Source organism: Cupressus sempervirens, chromosome 1, assembly GCF_028749045.1.
Source record: "Cupressus sempervirens isolate cs-2001-9-10 chromosome 1, ASM2874904v1, whole genome shotgun sequence".
Taxonomy (NCBI): Eukaryota; Viridiplantae; Streptophyta; class Pinopsida; order Cupressales; family Cupressaceae; genus Cupressus; species Cupressus sempervirens.
The window spans coordinates 131331489-131356378 of record NC_143118.1 but is presented as its reverse complement, the minus strand read 5'-3'; the positions used below and the strand labels follow the sequence as shown (position 1 = coordinate 131356378).

At 35.8% G+C, this 24890-nt stretch overlaps 1 protein-coding gene across 6 annotated transcripts in view; it reads right to left on the bottom strand.

The window, feature by feature from the left end:
• Positions 1-24890, bottom strand: part of LOC149576515 (uncharacterized) — a 122522-nt gene that overhangs the window by 59796 nt on the left and 37836 nt on the right. For 3 of the 6 annotated variants that reach the window (XM_089817572.1, XM_089817569.1, XM_089817585.1), the window contains exon 3: positions 15630-15722. The exons of 1 other annotated variant lie outside the window; for it this stretch is intronic. In XM_089817572.1, coding sequence (XP_089673698.1) covers positions 15630-15722 — 93 coding nt within the window. The remainder of the gene's footprint in view (positions 1-15629; positions 15723-24890) is intronic. 2 more of the 6 variants (XM_089817588.1, XM_089817577.1) reach the window with 1 other exon arrangement.

Genomic DNA, 24890 nt, shown 5'->3' with positions numbered 1-24890 from the left:
TAAAGGGCATCTCATTATGCATATCACCTACCTCCCAATCCTATTTGATTTGGTCTTGAATTGGGGCAAAAGATGGTTCTTCTCCAATTTGAATTCTGGTGGCGTGAACTTGGGGAACTCGGTTCTAGAACTTTGTCTTTTAGGGTAGTGTTTTGTGATTGTTTCTCATATCTGGCAAAGCTTCAATGATTCTCAGGGTTATGTATTAATATGGACAGATTTAGAACATCATATCGTTGTGTCAACTTGTTATGCAGTTCGCTTTATTCATGAATCACTTGGTCTGCCTTGTTTCCCATGTTTCCTTCCTCTCCCATGTCTGTCCCTTTTTGTCCTTTCTTTCTTCTACTATATGTTAATCAGGGTTTGCTCATTCACTGCTGGTCAGGATACATGGCTCTACTACCAATTGTAATGTCCCTTTTTATGATTATTTGAAACACTAAGTGAATTACTGAATTCCTTCTTTTAGCAGTATGTAGATATATGAATTAATTGTATGAATGCAACAACAACGAATTACAATGATAATGAATTATATATATGATTGGTAATTCCAAATGCCACAATAATAGAATATAACTAAATATAATTAGAATGCAATGATGTACAAATTATTGGTAAATCAAAATGCAATTATAAATGCTTGACGATTAAAAAGCAATATTGTTGTCCAGAAAATACAGATTGTGTGTGTGTGTGTGTGTTGTTTCTGATTTGGCAATGTATTTTATGCACATTACCCTATAAGCCATCTCTAATCTGTGATATAATGTGTTGCAAGTTACAGGACAACAATCTCTAGCAGAGGTATTTTGTCTCTAATGTTCTAATATTACATATGCAAATAACTCTGTATTGGAGTCGTCTATGATTATTTGTGATGTTATATGATTGTTTAATCATGTCATTGCTGATATGCGACTGATGCACTAAATGCGTGGTTGCAGCAACCAACTATGCTCTTATTGAGTGGAATCCACAAAGGGAAATAAGGTTATAAAATCAATTCTTCTTCACATACTTTAGAAAAACGGTTGGCTTAATATAAATATGTGCTAAAGAGGCACAATGGAAAGGCGCCAATCTTCATTAACAGTAATTGCTATTTACTAATAATAATATTTACAATTATCATGAGTAATCGTATGTAATTGCTAATTACACATAATAGTCGATCTATGCCAAGTATTGATCAAAAATGGATATAGCCATCGATGAGAATGGAATTGTCATTTGCTCAAAATAATCAGAAGTGATAATTATGAGTGATCATACATGATTAATCATAACTCATTATTCAAGACAGCCTAGAATACCATCTGTTGTATAATCCTCTAGCCCAGAATAACACTCATTGTATAATCCTCTAGCCTCGGATATTGTTGACTAGGAAGTGCATAATCAAGTCCATAAGTCGGCAGTGACACAGGACCATGGGAAGTGATGATGTCAATGATGTCATTCTCATCCTCCTCATGATGCGGAGATATATGTATATGAACATGATGTTTACTGCAAAGTGCCATGGTAGTTTAATACTACTATAATGCTGAAAGCAGTGATGCTAATGCAGAATGATGTGAATGCGTAATATGTGTGCATCTATGTATGATGTGACGTTCCCTATATGTCTTAATATGTGTGGAAGATTATTCCACGTATGGATGTATGCATAGAACAAGGATATGATTGATCTGGCAATGGATTACCATGAATGTATGAATATGGTGATGCACCTATATGGATGGTGATCTTCTTATTCGTTTGAAATGAACCTAACTATAATAAAAATGGAGGGAATATATGTACAAGACAAGGTATGTTTGCTTTTCCTTGCCACTATTTACATGCTTATTATTTTGATTGAAACAATGGCATAACACCTAAGTTCGTGAAATGCCATTCGACCACACAAGGCAAACTTACAATCATCAAGTAGCTAGACATTTGATCTAAGCAAGTTCATCAAAGAAACTTTCAAAATATCTTCCATTAAAATAAACGCAACTTCTACTCTACTCTATGTGACCAATTGAAGCTACTCTACAATACTCTAAGGTAACACAAATAATCCACCATGAAAACCAACAATGAATCAGCAATTACTTTGATAGCATTATGCCAACAATTTCAACAAGTCACTCCCTTAACTAACCTAATATAATGAGTTAAAATGAGAAAACCTTGATCTTTTTTTATAGGTGTTCAACTACAATGAAGGACCAAGATCAATTCAAGATCAAAGGCCAATATAGAATACAAAACCTAATTAGGGTTTCCACCCTATGATCCAATTACATGAAGAAACTATCTTATGCATCAATAAAGATATGACAATATTTTTGAAAGCCAATGAGAAAATAACACTTGGCATAATATGATCGAGTGTCCTTTAACACATGTAACCAGAATTTTTTCAATTGGTGGAAGAGAAGTGGGTGCCACCTCAACATCCTTTATCTTGTAGACTTGATCAATTCTTTGGGTGATCGAAAAATATCTTTTGATACTCACATTATCAAGCCTATAATTGTGATGGCATTTTTCCAAATTGCTTCACCTTCTAAAATTTTCTCCATCTTTGTCCTTGGAAATCTTCTCATTGCCATGATTTTGTTCTTTTTTGTACATGGAAAATTAATGTCCCTTCTGGTGCCTTGAAATCGACCTTATTGAAGTGATAAAGCCTTCGTGCAATTGGACTCTTCAAATTGAACTTAGATTTCCATAGGAAATTCAAGTTAATGATGATGTTTCTTCCACTTGTATCTTTGCTTTCTTGAACTCTTCCTTGAACTTGCCTCGAATTGCACTTTCAACATTGAGCATCATCTTTTTTGTCCTACGGCTATCTTCTTGCTTGAAATTTTGAAACTGATCTTCTAGCATCTACTCATTTTTAGAACATTTTCTTGCTCCATATTTACCTTGCAAAAACAAAAGAGAAAAAAGCAGTAAGCTCATGAAATAATGAAATGAAGGAAATCTGAAAGTTTTCACGAAATAAACTTGCATCAGTCTTTTCTTCTACATCAAAACAAGGAGGCAAAATACATTTGATTGAGGATTTTCCATTTTATAAGGTCTGGTCTTGGTTTTTAGACCAGATTTAACTTGTTTTCGGCACCTTATATCTGATTTTGAAGAAAATCAGTGAGTTTCACTACTAACTCTCCCAAGATTGTTTTCTATGTCATGAAATTACTGTCAAGGATGAAATCACTGCCTTTAGGAAGAAATTGTTGCCCACAAGTGTGTAGATTTATTCGCGATTGTGGTAAAAATGGTATCTCCACCATCTTTATATGGGCGATCCACGAAAGATTACAAGGTATGTCTTTCTTTAGGCCGAATTGCACCCTCCTTGGCCGATGAAAGTCATTTAAAGTTAGATAGTGAATCCTTCCATGCTGGCCAACTTCGATTAGAGGGGTGAAAGATACGTTTTTTATCATGATATTACCATGCAATATTACCTCATTAACCCATTGTTTCGATCCAAGTTTGGATGGAATTTAAGGGTGCCTTGGGATTTTGGCAGATTCCAGCCCTTAGTTGGGATTGGATGAATGATTCATTAATGAATCCAAATCACACATGTTTACTTTGTTTCTCATATCATCTCTCCATTTACTGATTGTTATCCAAATTGCCCATGTTTACTTTGTTTCTCATATCACCTCTTTGTTTATTGATTGAAATCCAAATGAATTTGACATGTTTGATGCCGAATTAGCTTGATTTCAACTCTGATATAATCTTATCATTCCATTTTTATCTCCCCAAAACATTACCACCTTTTGCATTTGTCTTTGTTTTCATTTCTCCGTGTGAATTGGGGGCTTAGTATGTTTCAAACACCATTTATTCCCTATCATCCCAAAAACATAATCTAATATAGATTCCTTATATCAACAAAAATGAATTAAAAAATATCCAAAAAACAAAGGTCTAGAACCATTGTTTATTAAAAATTAAAAAAAATTCTTCATTCATTTATCACAAAATAAAATCTCTTACATCAAAAAAGCATGACAATTGTTTGTGTTGATGTTTTGTAGCTTCATTCGGATATATCCCATGAGACTAAACTAGATATATATATACACACACCCACACGCACATAAGGATATTTATTTTTAAAACTACTAGGTGAGATTTATATTTTATATATATATTACCTAATCAGTTGTCATTATATTAATAAATGGGCATGTCCCTTGAAGGGACATGTCTCTCCTTGTCTCTCCTAAATATAAATTTAAGAGAGATCGCTGCATTTGAAAAACACATAAAATACAGATAGTGTCATTACATTTGCAGCAATCCTCCTACCTTAACATGGTATCAAAGCAGGTTAGTCTTTGGGATCTTATTGAGAAATTTATGTGTGAAAATAAAGAGAATGAACAAGGTGTATTTGAAGGCATTTGAGATTGATTAATCTTTCAATTAACATTTCCATTCTAATAATGAGTCGCCTCAACACATAAAACCCTGTGCATTGAATCACGGACTTTGACAAACAACAGTAAGATGAGTATGATGTATGGGCCACCCTAAAAGATTTGGGGTGGGAGCAAATGTCTGTGTAGTTGTCGCTATTAATCTAATTCAAATCTAAGCTCTTCATGAGTGTTGCATTAATGATTTGTGTCTCATTATATGTCCAGAGGGAGAACAATTCATTTTCTCTAGTTGTGGAAGCTTGAAACTCAATACTAGTTATGCAGGTTGCGTGGCTTCCTAATACAACAAATCACAGCAAACCATTCCACCATTTTTTCTTGGTGATTAACTACAGACTGATCAAGGGGAGAACAAAAGATAGGTGGTGGCAACTGATCACTTGGCAACTTCAATATATGTGTCAATGGATAGATATATATCAATAGACATTGAGTCGTGGTGTTGGGCTCTCTGGTAGAAGCGACTTTGCAAGAAAGATTGGAAATTGCAACTACCTTTTGATGGAACGATACCTAATATACTGGATTGTTTAATTATCAATTGCAAATTATCAGAGTAGATAAGATAAGATAATAATATTAATGTCCAACAAAAATCCATAAGGGATTATGGGACTAAGCATACAAAAAAAAGAGTCAGCTAAGATAAGAGCACCAAACGATGTTTGAGAAGCAACAAAACAAGACACGAAGCTAGAAAAACCAAGGTAAGAACTAAGGATCCTTCCTTGGTACAAAGAAATCAATCACAGAAGGGTATAAACGTGAATGATCCAGAGTCTTAGATCGTCGCTGAGAACCATTGGAGGACTGTCGCTGCCTGGAAAGACTAGTGCAGTGTTTGACCGATCTAAAGTGAGTGATACTGGATGGCCTTTTCGTGCCCTGTGGAGGAGACAAGGGGGAGAAAAGGGCAGTGATGAGCTGGTCTGGGATATGGCCCTGAGATATGAGTGACTGCAGGATATGCTCACGAAGTTGGGTGGCCTCCCGTAGGTAAAGTACAAGACACCATTGGTCAATATAGCTGAAGAACGCTGAAAGAGAAAAACAATCTCTAAAAAGGCAATAAAATCTCCCTCTGATCTCATAGTAGATAGGGCAGCAAAATATAAAGTGGGTCTCAGTCTCAACCTCCACCAAAGTAAACAGTCAACAAATCCAATCCTCTCTAATCATATGGTGATCGATCCAAACCTAAAGACGATGAGAGCCAACTCTGAAGGAGCCCAAGAGAATCACAGAGCGTGATCCTAGCACCGATAAAGATAAATAGGGCGAACAAAAATACCATTCTAAATCTCCAAAAAATGCTAAGCATAAAGGGCCATCTTAGGACGTAATTTACCAAGAGGATTACTCCAGGTAGTGATAATGTGTCTATAGATATCCTGTCTGACATACTCGTTCAAATCCTGACGTGAGGGAAGGAGGTGAACAGGAGCATCCATCAAGAACGGATAAGGAGGAAGACGATCAATATCAATCCCGATCGAACCCAACAAAGAGGTGGCCTGGGCATACCAATAGCAAGATCTAGTGCTAGTGTCAGATCTCATAACCGCAACAGAAGAACAGTATGCCAGATGAGAATATTTGTGTCAGTCGACATCCGAATCCGTAAAGCCTCAAAGCCGATGAAGAAACCAAATCAAGTCAAAAATGGCCACAAGTTTGAAAGGATGAGCTCCAAACTCGGCTAAGACAATGTTGTGGGGGGTGAGTCTGTGACATCTAATAATACATCATAAAAGCAACATCTAAACACGCTCTATAGAGGCCCAATCTGAAACAAGAAGAGAAGGTCCCTAAACCACCGAGCCATAGAGAATAGTCGGTCGAACCAAGGAGTCCGAGAGGGCCAGCTTGGACAAAATATCTTGAAAATGATGTCTGAAGCACTGCCTTTCGAGCATGGCCAGGGAACCCATGCCCTTACTAACTCTGGACTGAATAGTCGGTCTCAAGCTAAAGCGTGGTCCCGAAAATTTTAGCCTGAGATACATGTAAGAAGTAATCTCAACCTCCTCCCCCTAAAATAAGAAATGAAGATGAGAGATCTTTAAACAGTCAAAGATCATAACTCGAGTCTTAGTCAGATTGAGCACGAGCTGAAGTTGATCACAGAAAGAAGTCAAACCATCAAGGAGTCTCTATAAACTATCAGGAGAAGAGGCCAAGAGAACATCATCTGCGAAAAGGAGAATGGAGATCAAAACCTGGTTTAAATAGCACCCATCACCAAGTTGCGAGGAGTTCACAAGGAAATCCTCAAGTTCATCAATATACAACCTGAACAGGGTGGGAGAAAGAGGGCAACCCTACTTCACCCCAATGGTGCTCTGAATCAGAACAGAAAAGCCCTCCGCAGTCCTGAGTCTACCAATCACCTTCTCATATAGTCTCATAATGTTAAGTAGCATGGATTGTGTCTACAAATGTACTTATATTGCCATTGTTATAGATATGTTTCAAATGCAGATTTGGATCTGATATAAGTATGAGAGAAGGAGACATGTCTCCAAGGTTTAAACATCATTAGTTAGTATAAAACTATATAACTAACCATATGTATAATATATACATTATTATATATATAATTAATATAATATAATATATGTAATAAATATATATTATATATTATATAATATATATAAAGGAATATTTATATTATCATCAATAATGGAACTCATGATCATATCAATCTGACGGTAACTACAAACTTAACACTCCCTCTTAATGAGGAAAGATTCATGAAGAACATATTATGTTCTTGAGTATACGAAGAGATATCATCTTAGTATGATATTCCTAAAATGGCATAGTTAAGGATATTAACGTAAATCCACCAACACACACATATATCATATATGGAATTTGCTACAATTCATAATGAGACTAAATTTCTCAACACTTTTCCTTTTAGGAAGGAGGGAAATTAAGCAATTACTATAACTTCAATATAAGTTTGAATACCACTTTAAGTATGGTCTATAATAGATTTAAGTTATGGTGTCTGGCAATATCTAGCTCGAAGAACCATAACAATTTTCATGGTGTCTAGCAAAATCCCGCCTAATAACCATGATGGATATCAATGTGTCCAGCAAAATCCGGCCTATAACAATAACACCAATAATTTTCATGATGTCCAACAAAATCCGGCCTATAATCATGATGGATATCAATGTGTCTAGCAGAATCTAGCCTATAACAATGAAACCAATAATTTTCATGATGTCCAACAAAATCCGACCTATAATCATGATGGATATCAATGTATCCAATAGAATCCGGCCTATAACTATGACACCAATAATTTTCATGATGTCCAGCAAAATCCGGCCTATAATCATGATGGATATCAAAGTGTCCAACAGAATCCGGCCTATAACAATGACAACAATAACCTTCAATACTTTTGGTATTAAAGGTTGGTCATCTATTGATAAGATTGTCACCTTACAATAGTTACCTTTTGTTTGTTATCATAACTTCCGGCACACCGAGACAACAACTTAATGTAGTTAGTTATGATAACAGGTCCAGTTATTGATAAGATCATCACCTTTCAATAACTTCCCTCTAAATATATACATCAATGAAAGATTCTCATCTTTCATGACATAACTACAACAGCATCATGTAACTTAACTCACATGATATCCAACATGAACCAAGTCAGAGGATGGACCCACCATAGCTGCTACTAGAAGGTGAAACAAAGGGTTTTCACCTCATACTTCTCTTTCCTAGAGAAGAGCGCATTACGAAGAATTTCTCTCAAAACATCACCTCATAGAAAAAATATCATCTACGAAGGATTGCATCTCAAACTTTCTCCCTCTAAACATTGATCCTAGGAAATCAAGTCGTCTAGTCATTAAAAAAAACTTTTCCCAAGGATTCTTGTCAGATTCACTTTGAATTTGATATCAATTTTCTGATTTTCTGGTGATAAGTCATCACTTCCTTATGATATACACAGGAGTAGGCCCACCATCATGCAGTCAACACACATGTATTTCTAGACTCCCTCTGAGTATCAATCTTCTAAGCTCTTACGTTGCCTTATAAGTGTCATACTCCCTATTAATGTAGAAGGATCTCATAATCTCAATCGTCAAAGATGTTTGCTTCAAGGGCCTCACTTTATCCATCTTGATCATCAAGGTCTTTGGAGCTACTATCATTAGATTAAGTCTGCACAATATTTGGTAGCATGTGTACAGTACCGACCTTCTTTTCCAATAAGAACATCCTCAAACATAAAGGAAAAGATCAAGGCAAATAACCCTTATATTATGTGTAGAATTACAAATAAGAGAGAGACAACAATGAGTAGATAAATGTAAAAGATAAGAATAATTATCTGCACACGAAGATTCAGAAATTGTCTTCTTAGATTATTTGAGAATGGAACATCTCCCCTCTAAAGAAGGTTCAAGTGGGAAAGGTACAAATAAGAGAGAGACAACAATGAGTAGATAAATGTAAAAGATAAGAATACGAATTTGCACACGAAGATTCAGAAATTGTCTTCTTAGATTATTTGAGAATGGAACATCTCCCCTCTAAAGAAGGTTCAAGTGGGAAAGGAACATTGACTTTATTCCCCCAACAATGTTAAATTCCCACTCATTCCATGTTATAGTGTTTTCAGTCACCATTTAATCCCATGAATACAATCCCTTATAATTCTTGGTTTGCCCTTTTAAATGATAGATTATGAGGTCTTCATAGGCCATGTTATTGACCATCACTTAGACCATCCATGTACTAAATTTGCAGATTTTCTCCCCTCTCTAATATTACAAAGAAGATGGTTCCAAACATGAACAACCACTGCTGAATATTTTGACCTTGCTAAGTCATAGCTTATTAGGAATTCTCACCATGTGACAATTACTAAGTGCTCAAAGTAATGTATTTTTCAGATGGAGTAACAACAAGCATACACAACAATCCCACAAAATATTTTCGTAAGCTTCTGCGACCAAAGGTTGTCAACTCAAAACAGATTGTACAACAAATATCGCAATGACCTCGTCTAGAAATCACTATCCTCTTTCATGTGGCAAACATATTGGAATTGTTGTGTTCACTGACTTGTCGCTAATGCTAAATCCACATGCCTTCTTTAATATTTCATGAATTTTGACAAGAAGCTTCTCATCAAACCTCTTCTTGAGGATACTACCACCTTGCTTTACCTCGAAATTACAATAACCAAAAATATTACAATATAAGGATATAATTTTCCCTTCTCACATGATAATGTGGACCTTTATGATATGAGATATGTACAACATAGGCACGCCTTAGAAGCGCTACCATTGGTGAATTTTATTGTGATGAATGTTAGTGATGTGGAACCTTTTAATTCACAAACATGTATTGTATTTAACGGATTTAATTTGTTTTACTATCACCAGAGACACTCACCACAAGTGGAGAGCCCCTACATAAGGGATAACATAAATTACCAAACAATAAGTATTTGCATGCCTGTAGCTGCATTTCAAGCTCATAGACTCTTATCAGTACTTGTTGATATGATTTGATTCAACTGCCATCATTAGTCCAATGGATATCTAGTACTTCAATCTCTACACATATTCCAAAAATAATAATTTAATAACATCTTCTATAGATGACCTTTTCCTTCATTATCGATATATACAGTCTCCATCAGATGTAATGCAAAAAGATGCTTCCATAGTGATTTACTTTAGTCAATCTCTGATCCTTGATATCACCTCTTCTCTTCATCTTTTATCGGATCATGAAGAATTTGTTGTCGATAATCAATTCAGTCTTATCGTTTTAAATAATAATAATATTTATCATGCCCTTCTCGTCAAAGTATTTGTTGCATGTCTACGTGCTGGTCTGAAAATTGTGATTTGAATGCCCATCACTTATTATAGAACAAAATTGCCTTTTACTTGAATCAAATTCATTCATTTATTAATGTTTTCCTCAATGTCATAACTAGCCTTGATATTATGTGGGTTGGAAACCTAAAGCAAACCTCGCTTGCTCCCTCTCCAACCAAGACACGAGCCTTTAGATTTAACTCAATCTGCTTATATTAAAGATCCGCGAGTTGATTTGATGGTCACGATGATATCTCCATAATTAGATTGTTGATTTTTATCACGATAGTAAAAGTGATTTGTATCTCAAAGGAGAAGGTCTTGTAAAAAACTTCTCATTGGCTGAGCCTATAGTTCCTCTCTAGAAACTTATCTGAAGAAAAACTATAGTTTGTTATGACATGCAACCATTGGATCACCACATATATTAGTATGTTTATGATTCGCTTCATTCACAATTTTCCAAACTCCATTTTTGCCGTATCATTTTTATATCATTTTGTTGTGATTCTGTCATTGATTTAATTTCTTCCATTGGAATGTGTTATTCTACCCAGCTCCCTGACGATATAGCATCACAAATATCTTGAGACTGAGCTATTGAATAATTTGAGACTTAACTTCGATTCCGACCCTTGGATGCAAATTGCTGCCTATAGACCCAAATAATGGATATAAAAAATGTACTCCTTGAACAACTCTGCAAGGCTCATGAAATCTGTCTATGAGAATTCCATCTGAAAAGTCCCTTAACTAAATGACTACGCTTTCAAGATGGGCCCTCTATCTGATGAATTTTTTGTTTCCAATGACTTGCGCTCACCCAGTTTTTGGTACCATTATCCTCTTCACTTTATCTTCAATGGTATTATCAACGCAACTGCTGGTGTCAAAGATGATGAACAGATCTTGGCATGCATGTTGAATAAGGGCAGAAGTCAGGGAAAGCGAAAGAGAAAATATATGTTCCAAGAACATGCACTTCAGCCTCTAGAAAAATATGGAGAGAAGAACCCAATTCACGCAAACATTCATAATTATCATATGCAAGCATCTCGGTACAATCATTCAACAACTTATAATTTTTGGGATCTATCATAACGCAATGCCACATTCAAGGAGGGGACGAGACAATTCTGTAAAATCGATTTGAAGCAGCCAATGCCACGTAGGATACAATTTGTTGAAGATTACACCTTAAATCTAATTTTCTTTGAAATGAATTAAGATATGATTCCTCATAAACTTGTATTCCCAAGACATCGATAGCGTCTCCACAGAATCCTATACTGCTCAAATATAATCATTCCTCAAATTTTGTATGGTCATTCTAGTGTATATCTGTAGTTGTCATGAATGCTATCAATACTGCTTTATAGAGTCGAATCAATGCAGAATGTATAAAGTAGAGACCAAGGTATTCTCTTCATCACAATTGCAGTCTTGCTCTGATACCATGTTAAGTAACATGGATCGTGTCTGCAAATGTAATTATATTGCCATTGTTATAGATATGTTTCAAATGCAGATTCAGATCTCATATAAGTATGAGAGAAGGAGACATGTCTCCAAGGTTTAAACATCATTAGTTAGCATAAAATAATATAACTTACCATATCCATATATATATATATATATATATATATATTACATATATAATATATATAAAGGAATATTTATATTATCATCAATAATGAAACTCATGATCATGTCAATCTGACTGTGACTACAAACTTAACACATCATAGCAGTCAACATCATATCTGAGATCCCAATCTCGCTAAGTCTCTAGAGTAAGGCCATCCTAGGAACAGAATCAAAAGCCTTGTGAAAGTCCACAAAACAACAATAGACTTTCTCAGAGTAGTGCCTAGCCTCCTCAATAATAGCTCGCAGTGTGAAGATATGATCCACAGTCTGATAGTTTGCTCGAAAACCAGCTTGACCTTTAGCTGTACATCCTCTCCTGTCAAGCTCTGTAGATAGCATGGTGTCTAGAGCAGTGGCATAAAGCTTGGCAAATGTATGCCCAATCATGATAGTCCTATAGTTACCCGAGTCGAAAATAGGCCCAGACTTATGAATAGGATAAATCACATGTCGTGACCAGGACTCGGGAAACCCAATACAGACCACTCTATTAAAGAGTGTAGGAAGGTAGGATCCAAGGACCAAAGAACCAAGTTTGAAAAGTTCTGCCTGGAAACCTTCCTCATCGGCCGCTCTCCTGCATCTCATGAATCTAATGGCCTCATAAATACTATAGGAGGTGAACAGATGGCAGTAAGGTGGAGTGGAATGAAGAGGTGGTTGCCCTGGATTGTCATAAAGCATAATGATGTAGGAGGTCAGAGAGTGGAAGTTGAGGATGAAGGGCGAGGGGGACACTGAGGGAAAAGAGTACGCCAGAAGATCTGGGGATTCTGAATAAGCGTGGAGCAAAGGGATATGCACTGAGATGAGGCAAAAGAACATTTCTTGTGGCGAAGAAAACGGAGATAAGTGCATAATCGTAAATTAATATAGTGCAAAGTATATCTTTATTGCAGATACAATGCAATAAGGAATTTTAGCATTGTTGCAATAAAGATAGCATCACAACTACTAACATAGTAGAAAGGAAGAAGATAAGTACGACCTTGGCAACCAACTTGTCATACCTAAGCATCTCTTGACAATTCCTCATTGTGGAGACATTGTTGGACAAGACAAAGACAAACAAAGACCATCACCCCTGCCATAAATAGATAACCACGATGTCACAGAATAAGACAAGGTAAGACAAAAAAATAAATAAAGGGCAATATGATATAAACTAGCCCCCGCCACCTTAGTTGAAGGGCCCATGTGTTTAGAATGGGCATATGATGTTTGACGTTGTTGCACCCAAAGGAATCATATATGTATCGGGGAAAAATATAATAGTCGGGTAACAAATTTAAAGCGGGGATTCCGCATATTAGGAAATGAAACAAAGCGAATAACATAGGGAGGGCCCACGTCATCAAGAAAGAAGTGCATATTAAAAACCAAAGGATCCACGCCAAACACCAGAAGAGAAGTACAAACCTTTAGAGGTCATCGAACCAAACAAAAGGAAGAAAGCCCACAATATAATAAGTTGCCTTATCAAAGTTGTCAATGGGGTCCTCTGGAATAAAGGATATTTAAATGAATGAATAAGACCATATGCAAGTACAAGGAGGAGAAATAGTATCGTGATACAGGGAGGACAATTGGAATACCTTACTACTAATAATACATCTAACAATAGCATCAATAATTTAGATAAAATCATAAGAAAAACACATCGGCAATGACGAGGACAATCAAGGATGTTGATGTACAGGTAAGTATTACATTTATCTACTCATTGTAGTCTCTCTCTTATTTGTATTTCTATACGTACTATAAGAGCTATTTGCCTTGATCTTTTTTAGGGATGCTCTTGCAGAAAAAAGAAGATTGGTATCAAATTCTGAGGGAGTCTGACACTTCATGAAAAGTAACTTTTGATGAAGAGCTCAAAAGATTGACATCAAATTTAGAGGGAGCCTGACAGTTTACCATAAGAAATCTTGGATGAAATGATCAACAGATTGATATTTTCTTAATGAGTTCTTCTCTGTGAGAGAAGTTCGAGATGAAATCCCTTGTTTTCACCCTCTACGTTGAGGCATGGTGGATGTCATGTGAGTTGCTACATGACTTTGTGGTTACTATAGCAGGGTGACAATCTTACGATAGTCTAACCTTCTATCATGATGGGTATCATATCGTTGATATTACTATAATAGGGTGACGATCTTACAATAGTCTAACCTTCTATCATTATGGATATCATATCGTTGATATCTAAGCAAATCATGATAGATGATATCTTGCATGGTGGATTAATTTCCTTGAACAAACCATGAATATAATGTTCCTATGGTAAGTATCATTGAGGATAAGTGTGCACATACCTTATGGACATTTTGAGTACTTGGTGAATATCATACGACTTGATATTCTAAGGTCATTACTCCTGATATCATGAGATGATATCTAATGGTGAATATATTTTGCTCAAGGATATTCTTAAACATGCCACTCTTGATATTACACTGAGGTAATATCATATCTTGTGTTTACCCTCCCTAGCTAAGAGGGGGTGTTGATGTTTAGTAGCTTCACTTGGATAAATCCTATGAGACTAAACCTAAGATATTATATATATCTAGAAAACTATTGGAGAAATTAATATAATGACGAGTCAAAGATATTATATATACAGAGTTACATAATCACTTGTCATCATATTAATGAATAGACATGTCTCATGGAGGAACATGTCTCTCCTTGCCTCATCCTAAATATAAATGCAACAAAGATCACTGCATTTGAAAAACACATAAAACATAGGCAGTGCCATTAGATTTCCAGTGATCCTCCTACCTTAACAGTTTGCTAATAAATTAATAGAACTCAAAGGAGAGTTAAACATCATACACAGAAACGCTAGGTAAAAGGAAAAGACACGCTCATAAATTTTTAAGCAACTCGTAACCTATAATAATATGCCCAACAGAAATCTAAAGCACGGAAAATGTGTAAGCTATGATAAAAATTCCTAAATCAAATCTACATAACGAAACCCACCCTCGTAGAATGGCGCTTTAGATTACCAAGTTGAATAGCAGTGATATGGTTTTCATAAAGAATAAGGCAGCCATGACAAATCAAAATAACATATAATTCACCCAGCATCAAAGATGCTCAAATACTTCATAGTTGCCCTGTATCATTGATGCTCACAATAATTAACTCCTACAGTTTTTGTTCCCTTATATTGTAACTTCTTTAGACATTCAACATATTTGGAATGGGTCTCTGGAAGAAAATGAAGAGCAAGAAACTTTAGAATCAAGCTCATCCATATGATATACACTTGTTCAAGGGATGTAAAAACAAAAAATGAATTGCTTTAAAAAAGGATGGAATACATCGTGCTTAACATAGGGAAGCATAACTCTCTAAATGTTACACAAGGAACACTATAGTCACATTTCAAGTTACATTACATCTCTGATTAGAGGGAAGCTAACCAAAACAGCTTATAGAATGTTTCAAAATGGCTTCCAAGAAATTAGTAATCAACAAACATAAAAACTTAATTCAAAAGCCTTCGAACAGAAAATGATGCAGAACATCTAGAGCATATAAAAAATTCCAGAACAAACATATATTTAGTAAAAGTACAGTAAATCTATTGGTTTGTTCATGTAGTACTGCATACCTGAGCTTCACAGCACACCAAAGCCATTACACGTCGGTTGTACTCATTTATGTTTAGTGGAGGGAAAAAGAAGTGGCGGCGCACATATAGCTGCTACCTTTAACAAAATGAGCAATTCATAAGAAACTCAGGTGTTTGATGGTACAATTTTAGAAATAGTACCAATTCATAATTGGAAAATTAACGAAAATCTGATATGAAAATTAAAACATATTTTCTGCATACAAAATTAACAAAGAAATAACAAACCAAGCAACCCATATTAGCAAAATCAGGTTCAATAAGTTCCAGATTGTCACCATTTCAAGACATCATACTTCATTGTAACCAGACAATGATTCCTCAAAACACAGATGTATTCTCCCAATCACAGTACAACAAATTGTCCAAAAACTGATCAAACACCAAACTAGAATGTCAAAAGTAAATCAGCGGTTACTTTGAAACTACAATTAATTCTATGTTCACTTGTCACTATTCGATACTTGATAGGATCAAGGTAGATTATTAGTATGTTACCCCAAGTTTCCAGAATGAGGGGATGCGTTCCCGGGCTGTATTTTATCCCCAAAACAGGATGAAGAAGAATTAAGCAAACTGAGAGGGGGGGCGTAGGGCGGCGGTGATGAATTAGTATTGCTGATATTTGTGAAATTTTTGCTAATTATAAGCAATGATATAGAAACAAGAACAATAACAAAATGAAATCACCAGATATATCTCGTGGAAAATGCTTTCCAGGAAAAAACGCTTCATAAAAAATATTTCATTAACAAATATTGAGCACAAACCCACCTTACAAGAGTGAACACCAACGCACATTGACTGAAGCGCCAACTCCAAATGCTAAAGGCACCAACCTCAAGTAGAACACCAACTCCAGAACAAAACATTGAAATCGTTGTGACTGAAATAACGCTTCTTACATGACAAAAGACGTGAGTTGGTGTAAATGTAAACCAAGTCCTTAGCTTTCTTAGAGCCCAACCAGTTGCACTACACTAAATGGATATAGAAGCATGTACTCCTATTCCTTTCGATAGCAAAAGAACTAGCAACCTAGATAATGCTCACAAAACATACAAATGAAAAGCAAATTAAAGATTGCTAAACACTGAACTCTAGAATGCAAGTTTTAAACATTAAAAAAAAAAAATCTTGTGATAGGATCTTGATTGCAAGAGGTTGTAGACTTTTGAAAGGTTGACCATACATGTATGACCATGTGATAGCTCCCATTTTATTTTGGTCCTTTATCGCAAATGAAGAATGCCCAAGTCCTGAAGCAAATAGCCCAAATTCTAGCCTCACTTTTTCATGAATTTCTTCATCTTAAAAAAGTCTTGTAAAAGCTTTATAGCACCCATTAGCAACCTCTTCATCCGCATATGGTGCAACTCTATACAGCATAGAAAGTACTTGCTCACTATTGTACCTCGGAGATAAAGCATATGCAAGGAGGTGCAATGAGGTAATCATCTTCTCCCAATGATGATGGATTATTGCTTCCAACTTATTGCATAAGGCTTCACATGTTGCGGGGTCATTCTCATAATTTTGTATGGACAATTTTGTCTACTCAACCATGGTGTCCATGCTATCATACACATCCCCCAAGCAAGGTGTATCTATATTAGAAAAGCAAAGTATGGTCGTGATGAGCTCGATGAAGTCAAATACAAATGCGACATGAGCCCACCATTTGTCATCCAAGACCAAAGCCTTGACCTTTTCGTCTGTTGCTGATTTTGAAGCCTTCCATATGCCCCACTTAGTCCAATCAATGAACCAACATGAGCCGAATGGAGATCTGAATTTGCAAAATGAGTTGTGCTTTATAGATCAAACCTATTGTTACTTTCTAACCATTATGGTAGTCAAAATCATTTAATCAAGGTTGACCTAACCGTCATTTTGTAAATCCTTTAATCACGGTGACATTCTAAGGGAATGATCCAAAGTCCTCTAACCAGGCCACTCCTAACAAGGTGATTAAATCATTTATCAAGGTCACATCTAACAATCTGTTTTGTAACTTTTAACAGGGTTGGCTCTTAACCGAACTCACTTTAGAAGAGTGAAAATTGGTATCATGTTACTTGGTGGTTTTTCCCTAATTGGGTTTCCATGTCATATATGAGTGAATGTTATATGTGACATGCATGTTATTTACTGTTGGTCAGGATATACTGAACAGAGAGTTAAGTGATGAATGAATATGTTAAATTGTTGATGAGTTGTTGCATGGACCGAGTGATTTTATAAGTTTGAATAAGTTGTTTGAAGTTAGTAAAAGTTGAATTGGTAAATCTGGACCTGAGGATAACTGATTCTAACAATTGGTATCAGAGTTTTTGGTCCTTGTAAGAAAAGTTTGAAAGACTTAAGCTAAAGATCAAGATGTACAAGAGAGGTACCTAAGTTGACCAAGGAGAACCTCCTAGCGTGGTAACGACTAATGAAATTGCATCTATCTAGAGTTGGAAATTCTGCAATGTACTACCTGGAAAATGAATACATTGAAGTTCCTAGACCCATGACTGTTGAAGAAATGAAGGAGAAGCAAGAGCATAATCAAATGATGATAGATCTGGCATCTTCCTCAAGTTATGTTGAGTTTGATGATGTGAAGAAATGCACTACTGCAAAGCAAATGTGAAATAAGTTAGTATAAATTCACGGAGGAGACAAAAATGTGTTAAGGGCTAAGGCAGAAAGCTTAAGAGGCAAGTTTGATGACATGAGAATGAAAGAAGGTGAAACTATTGCACAATATTGTGGCTGAATCAAAGAGGTTGTGAATCTTATCAGAGGAGCTGGAGGCATTATTGATGAGATTGTGATAAGTATGGTGTTAAGGACTTCACTTCTTATTTATGCAATGAGAGTTTCTGCAATTCAAGAGATGAGATGTACACCTGGTAATGACTGACCTTGGATAGCCTGATTAGTAAACTCACTACATTTGAATTGTCAAATTTTGATAATTATTCACTATCTAGAGTTGAATGTGCTTTCAAGTCTCAACTAACCCTTGATGGATCTAAGCGAAAGAAGAAGAGCAAACACGTGGATAGTAATAGTGAATTAGATGATGTTCTTGATGCATTACTAGCAAGGAGGCTACCAAGAGGAAAAGGCAAATACAAACTCTCTATTATCTATTTTACATGTAACAAAGTTGATCATATTGTTGCAAGATGTCCTAATAGAGATGAGAAGGAAGAAAGGAAAGACAACAAATATAGAGGAAGAAGAAACGGCAAAGAAACCCGAGGTAACAAAGACTACAAAGGTAAAGGTAAGAAATCTAGTTACATTGTTGAAGAAGATGGTTCTGATAGTGATACTGATAAAAATGATGAAGAAGTTGTTTATGTTGCAATGAAAGATAAATCTGATGAAGATGAGAAAACTGCATTGATTTCACATGTGAATAAGAATGACAGATGGATAATTGATAGTGGTTGTTTACATCAAATGACTGGTGATACAAGTAAGTTTGAAAAGCTAAAACATTATAATGGGAGTAGTGTTAAGTTTGGAAATGATGCACCATATATTGTGAAAGGTAAAGGATCAATTATACTAAATGATAAGCTCAGATGTGAGAATGCATATTGGGATGATGGATTGAAATATAATTTGTTGAGCATGGCACAGTTGATCTGTTCATGCTACTAAGTTGAATTACAAACCAAGAAGGCAAAGATTTATGATGTTGTTGTTGAACTAATTGGAAGTGGTGATCAAACAAGAGGTAACTTGTTCTATCTAGACCTCTCTAAAGATACTTGTCTATTTACACAATTTGAAGATATTTGATTATGGCATAAGAGGCTATGTCATGTGAACTTTGATAATTTGGTAAGCATTAGTAAAATGAAAAGAGAAAGAGGATTACCAAGATTGAGCAAACCTGATAAAGTGATGTATAAACAATGTCAAATAGGAAAAATGACAAAGTCGAGTTTCAAGAGCAACACTTATTGTTCTAATGATATTTTGGAATTGATCCATAATGATTTATGTGGTCCTATTGGAGTGCAAAGCTATTATGGTGACAAAAATATCTCTAGAATGATGACTGTGACATTTCTTAAAGATAAATCTAATGCATTTCAAATGTTTAAGTGGTATTTGGCTAGAGTTGAAGATGAAACGGGCAAGAATCTGAAGTGCTTGAGATCAAATAGAGGAGGTGAATTCATGTCAAATGAGTTCAACGTATTTTGCAATGACAAAGGAATCAAGGGACAAATGAGTACACCAAGGACTCCACCACAAAATGGGATAGCTAAAAGAAGGAACAGATCAATCATGGACTGTGCAAGGACACTGATGATGGCGAATAACATTTCACAAAAGTATTGGAGAGAAGCTGTAAGTACTTCAGGTCTGTACTCTGAACCAAGTTCAAGTGAAGAAAGGTACAAACAAAACACCTTTTGAACTTTGGTATGGCTATGCACCTAATGTCAATTATTTCAAAGTTTTTGGAAGCAACTGTTACATACTGAAAGATGCAAGGAAGGGAAAACTTGATGCAAAGAGTAATTAAGGTATATTCCTATAATATTCTACTAAAAGCAAGGCATATAAGTCTCTGAATTCCAACGCTAACAAAATTATGGAAAGTGCAAATGTTAGAGTTGATGAATTTGCAGAAAAGATTGAAGAGGAATGCAAGAAAGAACTTAAAGATTAAAAAAAAATTGTCATCTATGAAGGATAACCTAGCACTTTACCTGAACTAGAGAGAGGTTGTCAAGCATCAGCAATTAGGCACTGCCGAGGTTCAGCAATCTGTCGAGCAACAGGTTGTAGGAGTCGTGTCACAAACAGAAGAAGCCAAACATCGAAAAGAAGAAATTGAACACTAGACAGACAATGTCGACTTGTAGCCAGAGATACCTGAAATAGATGAACAAGCAGAACCAAGAGAAATACATGAAGAAGAAACAAGACCTGAACCTATCTTAGCAAAGTGTATGAGGAAGAACCATGCACCAGACCAAATCATTGGAAGCAAAGACTCAAGACTTGTGACAAGAAGTAAGACATGTCTATTATGTGAGGTTGAACCTAAATCAATTAAAGATACTTTGGAGAATGAAGATTGGATTAAGGCAATGAATGTGGAAATTGATCAAATGGAGAAGAACAAGACATGGACATTGGTACCCAGGCCAAAGGATAAGAATGTGATTGGAACAAAGTGGGTATTCAAAAACAAGCTGAATGAGAAAGGTAAAGTCACAAAGAACAAAGCAAGACTAGTTTGTAAGGGATATGCACACGAGCAAGGAATTGATTATGGTGAGACATTTGCCCCAATTGCAAGGTTGGAAGGAGTGAGAACTTTGCTTACATATGCTGCTTACAAAGGTTTCAAGGTATACCCAATGGATGTCAAATCTGCATTCCTAAATAGAATCTTAGAAGAAGTCTACATTGATCAACCTGAGGGATTTGTTGACCCTAGCAAGAGGAATATGGTATGCAAACTACACAACGCATTATATGGTTTGAAACAAGCCCCTTGAGCTTGGTATGAAAGGTTACACAATTATTTAGTGAAAATTGATTTTGCAAGAACTAATGACAATGGTAGTTTGTACCTGAAAAGTGAATCTGAGAACAAGATATTACTAGCTGAAATTTTTGCTAATGATATCATATATAGAGGACATGATGTGTTGTGCAAATCATTTGCTAATGAAATGAAAAAGGAATTTGAGATGTCAATGTGTTAGTGAACAAATTGTCCTCCGAGAAAATATATGTAAATATAACTCTGAATGCCCAAATAAGAAGACTAATCAGCACTAACAGTTGGACAAGTTATCATTAAATTGATAGCCTTCCTCTGAGTTTATCGGATACAGCTCCCCGTATATGATATGCAATGAATTTGAATATGAATGCTTTTAACTAGAAAGCACGAAAGGATTACAAACATCTATCCGTAAACACAGAGCAGATGCAGAAACTTAAGAAATTGAAAATAAAAGAACAGCAAATGACACAAAGTTCACTTGCCAAAATGCTACATTACAAAGTGGACGAAAATAAGAATACATTTTCCATTCTCTCAAGAAAGTATAGAAACAAAGCTATGAAGATATCTTGCAATCAAAACGTATATAAGAAACAGTGACAATAAAAGCACATTTTAGAGAAAACTAAAGTGATACAAAGATCATGATTAGTGGAAAGAGGACTGCTCAAACTCCAAATTCTGATATACAATCGACTTTCAAGTCTCCCTTCCCTAAAGCATAAAAGATGCAAACACCTTATTACACATCTGCAATTAAAGTCACCATTAAAGAAAATTGAAACCCTTTCTCTGTATTACATAAGCAAATCAAAATTCCCCTATTTCTAACACACAGTTCAAAAAAGGAAAAATGAACACTGCTCTGTTTCCCATAACCTCACAAGAAAATGGAATCAATCTGAAAACCTCTCCTCTCTGCTATAACACACAGTCTATAGTCTCCGAGAGAGAAAACTGGAACCCCCTCTTCCTCTTCTGCTACTCTCTTTATTATCTTCTCATTTCCTGTGAAAACTTTTCAGTTTCCCTAACTAAATCTTGAAAAACCTTATGACTTCTCCTTTTCCCTTTTAATTATTTTCAATCTCCCGCAATTGTAATGCTTAATTACTAATTGAATATTAATATGCTCTTGGTAAGTGTTGTCGGTTAAGAATAAGACACATTAAAATCTTTTTAAACCCGACACAATTGCTCAAATGCAGATGAGAATAAAGGTAATGAGCTTTACTTCTGATATTCCCTTTCGTTGTCATACCACAAGACCAGCTTCTTTTAACAGAGCCGAGCCTGATTAAAGAAAGTGAAGATGCTTCTCTTTCATCCAGACGTTGATCTGCCAGTCTTCCACACTTTCATTGATTTGGAGAGGTCGATCTTTTAACTAATGGGGGCTCGAGGTGTCTCTCTACAACTTAATCACCATTCTTGTTAACATTTTGTTAGACAAATCGTAGACTGCCGCAGACTCCAAGTGCTCAGAAGATGTCGATTAAACTTTGGTCATTCTTCCTTACAAGTTCCAGCAGTGCATTCGGGCTGTCTTGATGCATACGAGTGTGGGTGTTAACATTACTGTTGCCTTCAATCTTATTGATGAAAGAAGGCACCGTGCTTGGAGGAATTTCGAGACCATACTCTAGATTATTGATCTTGAGGTTCTAACCATAGCCTCACACATTCTAGGCACAATCCTTTGAACACATCTATCGTGTCATGTCGAACCACTGATTTTGCTTGGAATGCAGAATGAACTTTTAGAATTTTTGAACTATCGGAACCATCTAACCACTTTGAACCACTTTGAACTAGGTTCAAAGTAGTTCAAAGAGGCTCAAAACTTGAAACTGAAAGGTTCGTGACTTGAAACTGAAAGTTTAAAATCTAGGTCCATATGTGTACCAAAAGGGGCTCTAACTGCGAGACTATTTTTTATGCAAAAACATAGAACTCCAGCAATCTTTGGGCAAAGATGAGTGCCTGAACCATTGAGTGATAGAGTCAATAAGAAAACCGGGAGCTGCTTGCAAAGAGGGCGGAGGGGAGTAGGGCAAAGCAAGCTAACCAAATACCTAAACTACCAGCAAGCGGAAGCTTGCACATTATTTAAACTAACGCTACACATACCAAAAAGATATTTACAAAATATTTACAAAGGTAGGAAGAGAACCTACCATAAAACCAGCAGTAAAAGAAGAATTACGTGAATCCATTTACCGGCTGGGAGAAGTAGGAGCCTTTCCGTATCAACAGACTATGCCTTAATAGAGCAGCTCCAAACCACTTGTTAATGGCGATCTCTTTAGTGCCAAACTTCAAACTAAAAAGACACATGCATATGTTGATCCAACTCTCTTTTCCAAACAGCCATAACTCATCAGAGCACTCTTCTTGACTTGAGAATTGATCTTTTACATTCACAAGGTTAGATTCCACTTCATGCTAAAAAACATAAAATGTAGAAACCTCACCAAGAAATGATGCACAATGCCTGAAAATGCTGTCATGAAGACTCAATTCTTGCACATGGTCATGGTTAACTTGCAGCCATAATGACGCCTCATCCAAAATGGGATCAACCCTTGAGTATCTATTTCCTTCATCTCTCTCAAAAACCAAACGATCATCAAACATGCCGCAAATTCCATCTTTTTCTCTTTTCAAAATGCCATCACATGTTTCAGCATTTCTCCCACAATCATAATCAGCAAAACCATGTAAAGATGAATGAAAAGAATAATTGTCAATTAATGTTTCATTCTCAATCTGATTTGAATGAATACCTGATTTATCATCCAAAAGATGATCCGGTTTGAGTGAGGATAAGAATGTGTCTATAGTTTCTTCTTCCTCATTGGAAATTGCATTCTTCAACACATCAGCTAAGTCACCGCTCGATTGAAAGTCAGCTTCATATTTCTTTGTCTCGTCTCTATGAAGAATCGGATCATCATCAAATGGGCTGATTTGAGAGGGGTCTTCCGGCTGAAGAGATGACAAGAATTCATCAATGATTTCTTCCTCTTGATCAAGGGATGTGCCTCTCCATGCTTTAGCTAGATAGTTTACAAGCTAACTATTAATTTCAGCATCTTTATCATGAGAATGAAGCTTTTCATCTTGCACTCTTACCTCGTCATAATTACATATTTCATCCTCAAACCAATCAGATCTTTCCATGGGCCGATTACTGATTTTCAAGCATGAGGAATCATCTTGATTTTTCATGAAAGTGGGCAGTTCATTTTCAAACTGCATGTTATTCCAAAATTTTTTACCAAGAAGACTCTTTAAAGAAAGATGATCAATATCATTTTCACCCATTTCATCAAAAATGAAGGATTGAAATTCTGGCAGCAAATTCTCTGATTTTTCACACATAGGAAATTCTGAAACAAGATGATCATTATTACTCTCAAAATTGAAACTTTCTAAAGCCGGAGAGGAGAAAGTTTTAGAGGCATCTTCATCAAAATCAGTATTAACAATAAGGTTTGCTGCTGCACTATTTTTAAAATGAAAAGATTCCAGAATAAGGCCTTTTTCAGCATTCATATTCAAAGAATCACTATTCTCATAATCACTCATTACTTTTAAAGATTCCTTTTCTACTGAGACATTTCCAGAAAGCACTCCAATTGAATCTTTAAACAATGGATGATCATCATGATCCTCTACTGTAAAACTTTCTATATGAG